Source organism: Gigantopelta aegis, chromosome 3, assembly GCF_016097555.1.
Source record: "Gigantopelta aegis isolate Gae_Host chromosome 3, Gae_host_genome, whole genome shotgun sequence".
In the NCBI taxonomy this organism is placed as follows: Eukaryota; Metazoa; Mollusca; class Gastropoda; order Neomphalida; family Peltospiridae; genus Gigantopelta; species Gigantopelta aegis.
Genome location: NC_054701.1, coordinates 60,686,625 through 60,700,771, shown reverse-complemented (window position 1 = coordinate 60,700,771; position 14,147 = coordinate 60,686,625). Strand labels below are relative to the sequence as shown.

Genomic DNA, 14,147 nt, shown 5'->3' with positions numbered 1-14,147 from the left:
CCGGTAACAATAAGGACTTGAATAACCTAGGAAAACAATTGTGCAAGATCGGTTAATGCAGAATGATAGTTAATGTAATAAATGTAACTTATATCATTTTATTTGTCTGTGATTATTGTTTTGCACGTGTGTATTTTGTATAGCTATGTTGTATTATTTATTTATGTATTCAGCTGATGAGTTGTAAAACTCATGGCAAATAAAGAACTTGGACTTGAACATTTGTTTTGTAATTTTCGAACGATATACAGTAAAGTACTCTTATAATGAACTGCAAGGGACCAGGAACATCGGTTCGTTATAGCAGTAGTTCGTTGTAAACATTTACAGAAGTTAGCTGTTTTCATTCAGGCAGTCGGCCATAAACACCATAAATACAAGAATTAGTGGGGTGTTTTTAAAAAAATAAATACAGCATGTTGAATCAAATGACTTTGGAATAACGAATTCGGCTGCTATAGCTTTCTTAGATTTTCGTCCGGATTCAACAGCCGATATAATTTGGAATTTCGTGTCTAGATAAGCGCTTTTCTCTTACGTGATGATTTGCTGTCTGTCATGATGGCGCAAATATTGAATACTTTTCAACATTTCATAATATTTGTGTTACCTACTTTCAAAACAAAGTATCCCATTATTTAATTATGTAATGTATTATATTAGAATTATTTCCAATGAACTTAAAGATCTTAATTAAATATGTATCACAGTAGTGTTGTTATATATCTTTTGCAAGATTATATGTATATTTTACTGTGCATTAATAACAATGTAGTAGCTAGGGGTTACTATTGCGGTCAGTTTACTATTGCAATAGTATTGCGATAGTTAAAATACTATTGTGATAGTATTACAATAGTGATAGTACTATTGCGATAGTATTGCAATAGTATTGCGAGTTCTTAAATCGCTTGATAATAATAATATGAATAGATATTTCGCAAAGCTATTTACCTCAGTCTTCAAATATGTGTATGTGTGTGTGTTTGTTTGTTTGTTTGTTTGTGTGCGTTTGTCTGTGTGAATGTGCGTGCATGTGTATGTACGTATGTTCTGTGTTTGTACTTAATTATTTGTAATGTCACTAGGTAGTGAAATCATCCGTTGGTCGTAGACCATATTTCACTATGCATACTATCGAAACTATCGATAGTTGAGCAAACAATTGCGATAGTTATCGATAGTTGAATTAACTATCGATGCATTGCTATCGAGGCACTGACTGTCGCAACATATCACCAGTTCGATGTATTGTTACACCACTGCTAGTAGCAGTAATGTTATATAGAAAACTACAAATCCTATACTTCTATACAATATACGCTCAATTGGTGTTCTACATGTTACAAGATCAACTCTTCCCTCCACACACCCACTACACCCCATTCAAAGCCAGTCGACTCTGTTGGTTATGTTCTGATTGCATAGCATATTCATTATTTAAAACCAGATCATCAACTATTGTTATCTTCGTGTGAAGTGCTATTCATCGATTCGTTTAATTTATTTACAGTCTAGGTTAGTTAAACAAGTTGAAGTTTGTTTTGTTTAACAACATCACTTGATTTATTAATCATCGACTATTGGATGTCAAACATATGATCAAATAGAAAATAGCTTACTGCAAATGCAAGACTTTATGTCAGAATTACCAAATGTTTCACATCTAATAGTCGACGATTCATTATTCACTGTTCTCTAGTGGTGTCGTCAAACAAACGTATTGCTAAATATAGGTCTATGCTGACGAATAAGGGTATCCTACTAACCAGTTTGGCAATAACATATGCTCCACGTCAACGTCCTTCTGCCCAGTGGGACAATGTTAACCTTGTTTAGTTTGCTTTTTAAATGGAGCAAGACATGTACGTTTCATCTACATAATTGAGCATGCTCGTTGATAGTGAAAATACACGTTTATGAAACCTATAGTTGTTAAATGTTATTTTCAGGACCGTACCCTGATCAAAATCCTAGAGGGGGGTGCACTACTTTTTATAAACAAATGAAACACTATACAAATTAAACCCTGAGAGGTGTATGTTATTTTTTGGAGTAAAAAAACCCAAGTGAGATTCTCAGGGGTGAACTGCCCCCCTGCCCCCCCCCCCCCCCCTCCGGAGGGGTACAGCCCTGATTTTGTAAATTTTATTAGTACGCGATGTTTTAACGACGTGGAGACGAGATTGCAGCTTTAAAAGTATATTAGTTTGTCCGAACCGAACCGAACCGTTTATTTCACATATCTGCTGTAGACCGAATCTGTTAAACGATCGAAGAAAGCTATTATCATTGTTGTCGGGTTGTTAAAAATATCTTTCATAATGCATTTTCATATACATGTATACTATACATGAAATATAAAAGTTTGTTTTGTTTAACGACACCACTGGAGCACATTGATTAATTAGGCTAATCATCGGCTATTGGATGCCAAACATTTGGTAATTCTGACACGTAGTCATCAGAGGAAACCCGCTACAGTTTTTCTAATGCAGCAAGGGATCTTTTAAATGCACTTTCCCACAGAGAGGAAAGTACACACCATGGCCTTTGTCCAGTTGTGGTGCACTGGTTGGAACGAGATAAAACCCTATCAGGTTAACTGATCCACCTAGATGGTTCGACCCTGTGACGCAAGCACCTCAAGCGAGTACTGAACCGACTGAGCTAAACCCTAATGAAATGTAAGGTAATTTATTATTTTTATTTTTATCTTTGTAATCACTTTCACTTGCTAACTAGAATTAACAAAAGAAAAACAAGTTGGCAAAACAATTCGAAATATTGCGCGTTTTATTGACACAAAAAGCAAATGTATCACAGAATATGACCAAATAAAGTTGATGTAAAGCGTATTTCCAGTCTCCGTCGTCACCTGTAAATATGAAATCCTATTATTATTTTTTGTTCAGAAATATGTTTGGTGTTTCAAAGATTATCAGCAAAGTGCAGAAAAGAAAATGGAAAGATCACTAAAACAGAAACATTAGATAGACATACCGACAAAAAGACAAACAGAAACACACACACACACACACACACACACACACACACACAGAGAGAGAAAGAGAGAGAGAGAGAGAGAGAGAGAGAGAGAGAGAGAGAGAGAGAGAGAGAGAGAGAGAGAGAGAGAGAGAGAGCGAGAGAGAGAGAGAGAGAGAGGGGGGGGGGGGGGGGAGGGAGAGAGAAAGAGAGAGAGAGAGAGAATCAAATATATTAGGATCGTTTTTAAATAGAAAATTAATCAAATGTAATTATTATTTTACCAGTAAACTGATTAACAACGTCCATTCTTGGAAACTGTAAGACTGTTTTGTTGACATTTGGCCTTCTCAAATTCACACCTTGAAAAATAAATATATCGCGATTAGAAATCATTTACCAGTTGAAAAGGAAGAGTTGTAGGATATCGATGCCTGTACCCCTTCCACCCCACCCCCCTCGCTCACTCGGTATACACTGGGTTACTGTCACTTATAGTGTGCGATTATGATTCATCAGGAAGTGCACAAAAACTTGATTACTGTTCATCGAAAAGAGTAGCCTATGTGGAAACGGTGAATTGCTTTTGTCACATCCTTCACCATGTGTCGAAATTACATGTACCATACCTGTCTGACACTTAAAGGCACAGACCTTTGTTATTTAAGTAGTGAAATATATTTTATATACGCTTCTTTCTTTTTTTTTCTTCATTAAATTGAACTATTTTGCTTATACGTGTACTATTACATTTGAAATATCCATTATATTTCTGATCGTATGTGAAGAAGATAAAAACACTATGTGAAACTGAAAAGGTGCGTACCTCGTGAACTAGATATAGGGTCGGTAACTTTAACGGTCGTTAATTATAATAATAATGTAGTGGACAGACTCTTTAAAATACTTTGTAAATATTTAACACGGGTGCATAATTCACTTGTTTGGTTATGGGAACCTCTTCGCAGTGCCCTGACCCAAGCCTTCTTGGCACTACTGGTACTGGGGAATCTTTAAACAAATGTCCATAGGCGTACGGGCTCCCATTTTTGTAGAAGGGGTGGGGGGCGGCAGGCTGATTTTTGCCCGAATTCAACAAAAATGCCAGAATCTGGATAACAACATTTATTCATAATATTAGCATTACTGCGAAATAGTTACATAGGGTTGTAAATTAATCACTACGCATTTTTACATGGATTACAACTAATTTTGAGGGTAGAATGATGGAAATACATGGTAAAAAGGTCTCAGGTTAGCACATTTTCCCCGAATATCTCTATAATTTTTGCCCGAATTTGAGGTTTTGCTCCAGCACTACGAGGGTAGTTCCCTCCTGTCCCCCTGTTTCGTATGTTTATGTAACTATCTCTTTAAATTTTCTTTTTGTTTACCATGCAAGTTATTATTGTAGTCTCACGCCACACTTACGGTGTATGGTATGTGTGGCCGTCACTTCCACACAGTTCGTCTGGTGCTGTCGGGCAGGTTACCTTGCTGATAGCCCTGCATATGATTTCATACGCCGACGGCAATGCAGTGCTTGGAGCAACAGTAGTGCTGGCAACATCTGGTTTACAGGGGCCGTGGTGAACAATGTGTATAACCTGTGGTAACATACTGCACCTGGCTTTATCGAATTTACAGCTGAAATATAGAAAGAAATTATTGTAAATTATAATGCTTGTTTCTTTTTTTCCAATTTATTTTTGGACTGCTTTTATATTGTTTAACCACTAGAGTACATTGATGTATTATCATCGGCTATTGGATGTCAAACATTTGGTAATTTTGGCATATAGTCTTAGAGAGGAAACCCGCTACATTAATAGCACATGGGATATTTTATTTATATTTTATATGCTCCATTCCACAGACAGAATAGCACATACCATGGCCTTTGATATATCAGTTGTGGTGCAATGGCTGGAACAAGAAATATCCCAATGGGCCCACCGACGGGGATCGATCCCAAAGCGATAAATTATAATGCATGATTTTTAAAATATTTTCTTGTGTTGGTGGTAGTGGCAGTGGGACAATGATTATATTCATGTATGTAGGGAGATTTAAAAAAACAACAACATAGCTTCCATTTTTTGTAAGGGTCCAGGTGAATAATCTGTGATGTCACACGTTTGTTATATTGAGATAAATTTTAAAGTTTACAACTTTGTAGTAATGCAATGGTGGAATATGATTCACAATTTAGCTTTTTATTTTATTGTGTAAACTATTGACAGTTTGTCTCAAAGTATACAGAATAAAAAGAAAGAAAGAAATGTTTTATTTAACGACGCACCTCAACACATTTTATTTACGGTTATATGGCGTCAGACATATGGTTAAGGACCACACAGATTTTGAGAGGAAACCCGCTGTCGCCACTTCATGGGCTACTCTTTCCGATTAGCAGCAAGGGATCTTTTATCTGCGCTTCCCACAGGCAGGATAGCACAAACCATGGCCTTTGTTGAACCAGTTATGGATCACTGGTTGGTGCAAGTGGTTTACACCTACCCATTGAGCCTTGCGGAGCACTCACTCAGGGTTTGGAGTCGGTATCTGGATTAAAAATCCCATGCCTCGATTGGGATCCGAACCCAGTACCTACCAGCCTGTTGACCGATGGCCTAACCACGACGCCACCGAGGCTGGTGTATACAGAATAAGACGACTGATTTGTCTATATGTGTGTATGTCTGTCTTTAGCTCAGTCACTTGGGTGCTCCCTTGAAGTGCCTGCGTCACAGGATCGAACCACATCGGTGTATCCATTCAACTGATTTTGTTTTTCTCGTTCCAACCAGTGCACCATAACTGATTAAATGCCGTGGCATGTGTTTACCTGTCTGTGGGAAAGTGCATATAAAAAATCCCTTGCTGCATTAGGACAAAATGTAGTGGGTTTCCTCCGATGACTACGTGTCTTAATTACGAAATGACCGGCCTCAGTGGCGTCGTGGCAGGCCATCGGTCTACAGGCTGGTAGGTACTGGGTTCGGATCCCAGTCGAGGCATGGGATTTTTAATCCAGATACCGACTCCAAACCCTGAGTGAGTTCTCCGCAAGGCTCAATGGGTAGGTGTAAACCACTTGCACCGACCAGTGATCCATAACTGGTTCAACAAAGGCCATGGTTTGTGCTATCCTGCCTGTGGGAAGCGCAAATAAAAGATCCCTTGCTGCCAATCGGAAGAGTAGCCCATGTAGTGGCGACAGCGGGTTTCCTCTCAAAATCTGTGTGGTCCTTAACCATATGTATGACGCCATATAACCGTAAATAAAATGTGTTGAGTGCGTCGTTAAATAAAACACTTCTTTCTTTCTTTTAATTACGAAATGTTTGATATCCAGTAGCCGATGATCAATAAATCAATGTGCTCTAGTGGTGTCGTTAAACAAAACAAACTTTAATTTTGTTTGTCTCTTTGTCTCTTCTGTATGCCACCCGGACACAGACAGAGAGAGAGAGAGAGAGAGAGAGAGAGAGAGAGAGAGAGAGAGAGAGAGAGAGAGAGAGAGAGAGAGAGAGAGAGAGAGAGAGAGAGAGAGAGAGAGAGAGAGAGAGAGAGAGAGAGCGTTGTCATTCCTGTTTGTATGAAAAGTGCTGTACAAAAAGAATAGTCTGCGTGAATAGTGAACCTTATTTTTTTTGTTTTTTTTTTTTTAATATTTTGCTCTATCATAATTACCATGCGTTATAATCGTAATTTTAATTTTAAACATTAAATGTGCCGAGTCGTCGTTACTCACTAGTTATTGTACGTCTTGTGGTCAGACCCACACAGTTCGTTTTTAATGTCATTACAGACAGTGGACGCCAACATGTTGTCACACGTCTTCGGAGCTGAAGCTGTAAAACACACAAAAAATCCCACACCAGGACATCCATGAATAATAGGCAATAAAAACAGTAAATAACCACGTACTATGAAAATGAAACTAGTTCTATATTTATTATTTTCCTTTCTTTTCGTCATCGTTGTTTAGTTTTTGTTTTATCTATATGTCTGTTATATCATGGTTATAGTATATACATGTAGGTTATAGTATCATTATATGAATCACGGTTATAGTATATAAGTTATAGTATCATTATACGAATCACGTTTATAGTATATGGGTTCTAGTATATAGCCTAGTTATAGTATCATTATACGAATCACCGTTATAGTATATAGCCTAGTTATCGTATCATTATACGAATCACCGATATAATATATAGGTTATAGTATCATTATACGAATCACTGTTATAGTATATAGGTTATAGTATCATTATACGAACCACTGTTATAGTATATAGGTTATAGTATCATTATACGAATCACTGTTATAGTATAGTATCATTATACGAATCACCGATATAATATATAGGTTATAGTATCATTATACGAATCACGGTTATAGTATATAGGTTATAGTATCATTATACGAATCACTGTTATAGTATATAGGTTATAGTATCATTATACGAATCACGGTTATAGTATAGTATCATTATACGAATAACGGTTATAGTATATAGGTTATAGTATCATTATACGAATCACCGATATAATATATAGGTTATAGTATCATTATACGAATCACTGTTATAGTATATAGGTTATAGTATCATTATACGAACCACGGTTATAGTATATAGGTTATAGTATCATTATACGAATCACTGTTATAGTATAGTATCATTATACGAATCACCGATATAATATATAGGTTATAGTATCATTATACGAATCACGGTTATAGTATATAGGTTATAGTATCATTATACGAATCACTGTTATAGTATATAGGTTATAGTATCATTATACGAATCACGGTTATAGTATAGTATCATTATACGAATCACGGTTATAGTATATAGGTTATAGTATCATTATACGAATCACTGTTATAGTATATAGGTTATAGTATCATTATACGAATCACTGTTATAGTATATAGGTTATAGTATCATTATACGAATCACGGTTATAGTATAGTATCATTATACGAATCACGGTTATAGTATATAGGTTATAGTATCATTATACGAATCACGGTTATAGTATATAGGTTATAGTATCATTATACGAATCACTGTTATAGTATATAGGTTATAGTATCATTATACGAATCACGGTTATAGTATATAGGTTATAGTATCATTATACGAATCACAGTTATAGTATATAGGTTATAGTATCATTATACGAATCACGGTTATAGTATATAGGTTATAGTATCATTACATAAATCACGGTTGTAGTATATAGGTTATAGTATCATTATACGAATCACGGTTATAGTATATAGGTTATAGTATCATTATACGAACCACGGTTATATTATATAGTATCATTACACGAATCACGGTTGTAGTATATAGGTTATAGTATCATTACATAAATCACGGTTGTAGTATATAGGTTATGGTATCATTACACGAATCACGGTTGTAGTATATACGTTATAGTATCATTACATAAATCACGGTTGTAGTATATAGGTTATAGTATCATTACATAAATCACGGTTGTAGTATATAGGTTATAGTATCATTATACGAATCACTGTTGTAGTATATAGGTTATAGTATCATTATACGAATCACGGTTATAGTATATAGGTTATAGTATCATTATACGAACCACGGTTATATTATATAGTATCATTACACGAATCACGGTTGTAGTATATAGGTTATAGTATCATTACATAAATCACGGTTGTAGTATATAGGTTATGGTATCATTACACGAATCACGGTTGTAGTATATACGTTATAGTATCATTACATAAATCACGGTTGTAGTATATAGGTTATAGTATCATTACATAAATCACGGTTGTAGTATATAGGTTATAGTATCATTACACGAATCACTGTTGTAGTATATAGGTTATAGTATCATTACATAAATCACGGTTGTAGTATATAGGTTATGGTATCATTACATAAATCACGGTTGTAGTATATAGGTTATAGTATCATTATACGAATCACTGTTATAGTATATAGGTTATAGTATCATTACATAAATCACGGTTGTAGTATATAGGTTATGGTATCATTACATAAATCACGGTTGTAGTATATAGGTTATAGTATCATTATACGAATCACGGTTGTAGTATATAGGTTATAGTATCATTATACGAATCACTGTTGTAGTATATAGGTTATAGTATATAGGTTATAGTATCATTATACGAATCACGGTTGTAGTATATAGGTTATAGTATCATTATACGAATCACTGTTATAGTATATAGGTTATAGTATCATTATACGAATCACGGTTGTAGTATATAGGTTATAGTATCATTATACGAATCACGGTTATAGTATATAGGTTATAGTATCATTATACGAATCACTGTTGTAGTATATAGGTTATAGTATCATTACATAAATCACGGTTGTAGTATATAGGTTATGGTATCATTACATAAATCACGGTTGTAGTATATAGGTTATAGTATCATTATACGAATCACGGTTGTAGTATATAGGTTATAGTATCATTATACGAATCACTGTTGTAGTATATAGGTTATAGTATATAGGTTATAGTATCATTATACGAATCACGGTTGTAGTATATAGGTTATAGTATCATTATACGAATCACTGTTATAGTATATAGGTTATAGTATCATTATACGAATCACGGTTGTAGTATATAGGTTATAGTATCATTATACGAATCACGGTTATAGTATATAGGTTATAGTATCATTATACGAATCACTGTTGTAGTATATAGGTTATAGTATTATTAAGCGAATTAACGTTATAGTATATAGGTTACAGTATCATTATGCGAAATTCAATCAGTGTTATAGTATAACGAATATAGGTTACATAATTATCATTACTGACTGCAGTTAGTGTGCTGTAATATCCTTTTACGTACTTGTGACAACTGGGTTTTTGGTGGTGTCCGTAAAATATATAATGTTGCAAGGACCTTCCCTTGTGATTTTCAGCTGTTGATTACGACAGTGGGCTTTCGCAAATTCACATCTAGAAGGGAAAACAATGACCAGTAAAACAAAATCCCCATAAACAACGATATATGATAAATTAATATCCATTCATCCACACCTCCATCCATCCGTCCGTCCGTCCATCCATCCATCTATCTTACCATCCATCCATTCAACCATCCATCTAACCATCTTTCCATCCGTCCATCTATCCATCCATCCATCTATCTATCCATCCAACCATCTAACCATCTAACCATCGTTCTATCCATTTATCCACCCATCCATCCATCCAACCATCTTTCCATCCATTTTTTCATCCATCCATCTAACCATCTTTCCATCCATCTATCCATTCATCCATCCATCTATCCATTTTTCCATTCACTTATCCATCCACTCGTACACAGGGTTCATTGGAAATCCCCCAAAATCATGGAATTTGCAAATTATTTTCCCCTAGTTTTAGAAAGTGATGGAATTTTCAATAGGATCATGGAAAGTCATGGAAAGTTATGGAAAATGAAATCTGGTTAAAAATTATTTCTCCTTATTTTAAATAACACAAGAAGAAGGCCAATGCATATCAAAACTACGTGGTCGTAGAACAAGTCCTGGAACATCTTTTTAAAAATGAACGAAATTTGGTTGATGACAAAGTGTATAAACTTTATTATAATCATCCATAAATTCACCCATCCTTTCTTCCTTCCGTCTATTCATCCATTTATCCATCCATCCATCCATCCATCCATCCATCCAACCACCCACCTACCCACCCATCAATCCATCCATCCATTCATCCACCCACCCACCCATTCAACCACCCACCCACCCATCCACCCATTCACCCATCCACCCATCCAGCCATCCAGCCAGCCAGCAATCCATCCAAATCAACCCACGATTTATACTTCTAATCATACATAAACCTACCCACCCATATATCTAATCATCCATATGTTCGTCCATCCATTCATCCACCTATCCATCCATCCATTCATTCATCCATCCATCCATCCACCAATCCATCCGAATGAACCCATCGATTCATACTTCTAATCATCCATAAACCTACCCACCCATCCATCTAATCATCCATCTGTTCGTCCATCCATTCATCCACCTATCCGTCCATCCACTGATCCCGCCATTCACTCACCTCCCCACTAACTATAAGACTTACTCTGTGTCGAATTCATACTCGTGGTTAGCACAGATAGTCTTGGCTTCATAATGGCTACAGTCCAACTGCTCAATCACTAGCTGACAAACTAAATTCTTGTTGTTGTGCAGATTCTCTCCACATGCGCCTGTCAACAGATCAAAAAGAAGAGAAAGCTGTCGTGACAAGAGATTCCAGATTTCAGAAAACGTATTACTGGCATACGGTATTACTCATAATACACGCAAAACAAAATTCAACATTACTGAAGAATAATAAAAGCATATCTCTGTACACGGCAGGGTTTCTGCCAGAGGGTAAAACGGGTATGGTGCCATACAAAAAAAAAGAAGAAAAAATGGCTGAGAGAATGAATAATTGCTGTGCTTTTCATTCCTTGTATGTGCGTATGTTTGTGCGCATGAGTGTGTTTGTGTGTGTTATTGTGTTAGACATACATTTTCACAATTTCATATTAAGTAGGTAGTTGCCCCGTCACAACTCAACCCAACACACCCCTTATCTCTTACATCCATTCTATTTTGTTGATTTTCTTATTAAAAATCTTAACACTAAATAGTAATATTTCCTTATATGCAATAATTAGCACATAAATATTAAATAATATTTTGCAAATCAAATGAACTATAAAAGACACCCTTAAACAAATCCCTAAAATGTCATTATAATTAATTAAAAAAATGTTTTGTCTGATTAGACATTAAAATGCATAATACTCCTATTTAAAAAGAAGTATATGCATGTATTCACATACCGACAATAATGGCAAGGTACAGAACCAATTTCATGATGCGTGCTGCGTTAGGAAAGTAGTCCAAAAAACATAATATAACGTCAACTATTGGATATAAACTGTCCTTGGAAACGAGGTCAAGTGGTATTACTGTTGAAACTCGCGTTGCGTTTCAGAATATATTTGTAATTTAGTTTCATTTCTTATGTAAAGACTAAAGAGATATGTGAGCCACATTCATTTATCCAATAATTGAAGGATATAGATGATTTTTTTTTTTTAATTGATTTTTTATTTTTATTTGTGTTACTTATATTTCAGATAATCATTGCAAACAAATACTAAAACACGATTTCCACAGATGGACACTTGTGTAACACTTATGAATTCTTATCAACATGATTGGGTGCAGCTGACCAAAAGTCATGTGAAGGTCACCGAATAAACCACGTGTTTGTCAAATGTCCGAGAGCGGATCAACGGAAAATTCTGGGGGATCCCGATCGCTGTTCCCTCTTTGGCAAACAGTCATCTATAACAACGACCGGCCTCGGTGGCGTCGTGGTTAGGCCATCGGTTTACAGGCTGGTAGGTACTGGGTTCGGATCCCAGTCGAGGCATGGAATTTTTAATACAGATACCGACTCCAAACCCTGAGTGAGTGCTCCACAAGGCTTAATGTGTAGGTGTAAACCACTTGCACCGACCAGTGATCCATAACTGGTTCAACAAAGGCCATGGTGTGTGCTATCCTGCCTGTGGGAAGCGCAAATAAAAGATCCCTTGCTGCCTGTCGTAAATGATTAGCATATGTGGCGCCAGCGGGTTTCCTCTAAAAACAGTGTCCGAATGACCATATGTTTGACGTCCAATAGCCGATGATAAGATAAAAAAAATCAATATGCTCTAGTGGCGTCGTTAAATAAAACAAACTTTCTTTCTATAACAACGATTAGTTTCAAGATGATGTTGTTGTTGGTGGTGGTGGTTTTGATGGTGGTGGTGGTGGTGGTGTGTGTGTGTGTGTGTGTGTGTGTCTGTCTCTCTCTCTCTCTCTCTCTCTCTCTCTCTCTCTCTCTCTCTCTCTCTCTCTCTCTCTCTCTCTCTCTCTCTCTCTCTGTTTGTGTGTGTGTCTGTGTATGTGCGTGTTGCTTGTTAGTGTGTGTATGTGTGTTGTGTTGGGTGTGAGAGAGAGTGGAATAGACACACACACACACACACACACACACACACACACACACACGCACATACACACACACACAGATAGAAGACAGAGAGAGAGGGGAGGGGGGAGAGAGAGAGAGAGAGAGGCACCATTAGAACACATTGATGTGTTAATCATCGGCTATTGGATATCGAATATTTGGTAATTTTGATATATAGTTTTAAAAAGGAAAGCCGCTACATTTTCCCATTAGTAACAAGGGATCATTTATATGCACCATCCCACAGACAGGATAATACCAGTCGTGGTGCACTGGCTAGTACGAGAAGTAGCCCACTGATGGGGATCGATCCTAGAGGCAGGGACATAATGAGATGAACATTTTTCAATTAATTATCGGTTACTGGATGTCAAACATTTGATATTTTTGACATGTTGTCTTCAGAGGAAACTGACAACATTTTTCCATTGGCATTAAGGGATATTTATATGCATTTTCTACAACCAGGGCAGCACAAACCATGACATTTGATATATACTAGTCATGTAGATTCTGTAGACGGTAGTTTATATATAGGCTTCTTAGCTTCATTGTGATTAGGCATATCTGTCTGTTCAGTGTTTTTACCTGGCGTCGAGTACTTTAGTGTTGCCTTTGTTTTGTTTTATTTGCCCCCCCCCCCCCCCCCAATTCTTCCTTAGCCGGATGCCACGCTTTTGCTTGTATACCTTTAAATACATTTCTAACATTTATGATATGGAGGAACCTTTTTTATATTGTTTTATGGAGTTATTACTCCTTTTTAATGGGTAAAATAGGGAATAGATAGAAGGGGAGGGTAGAAAGGGAAGAAGGTGGGTTATGGCGAAGGTTAAGAAGGGAGGGTGGGGAGGATGGGGAGGGTAAGTTGGGGGATGGCAGAAAGTTATAGGGTAGGAAGGGAAGTTATTTTCTTTTCTTCTTTTTTTTCTTCTTTTTTTTAAAGGTATTTATAAAGTAAAGTTTGTTTTATTTAACGACGCCTCTAGAGCACATTGATTTTGTTTATCTTATCATCGGCTATTGGACGTCAAACATATGGTCTTTCTGACACTGT

At 36.2% G+C, this 14,147-nt stretch overlaps 1 protein-coding gene across 1 annotated transcript; it reads right to left on the bottom strand.

The window, feature by feature from the left end:
- Positions 1–2,772: 2,772 nt before the first annotated feature.
- LOC121368756 (agrin-like) lies at positions 2,773–11,940 on the bottom strand. Its single transcript, XM_041493503.1, has 7 exons — positions 11,907–11,940; positions 11,153–11,279; positions 9,894–10,003; positions 6,743–6,842; positions 4,417–4,632; positions 3,270–3,347; positions 2,773–2,878 (listed from the first exon to the last, which is right to left on the bottom strand). Exons 1-6 carry the CDS (start codon positions 11,938–11,940, stop codon positions 3,281–3,283), a joined length of 654 nt encoding a protein of 217 aa, XP_041349437.1. The 3' UTR covers positions 2,773–2,878; positions 3,270–3,280.
- Between the last annotated feature and the right edge of the window lie 2,207 nt (positions 11,941–14,147).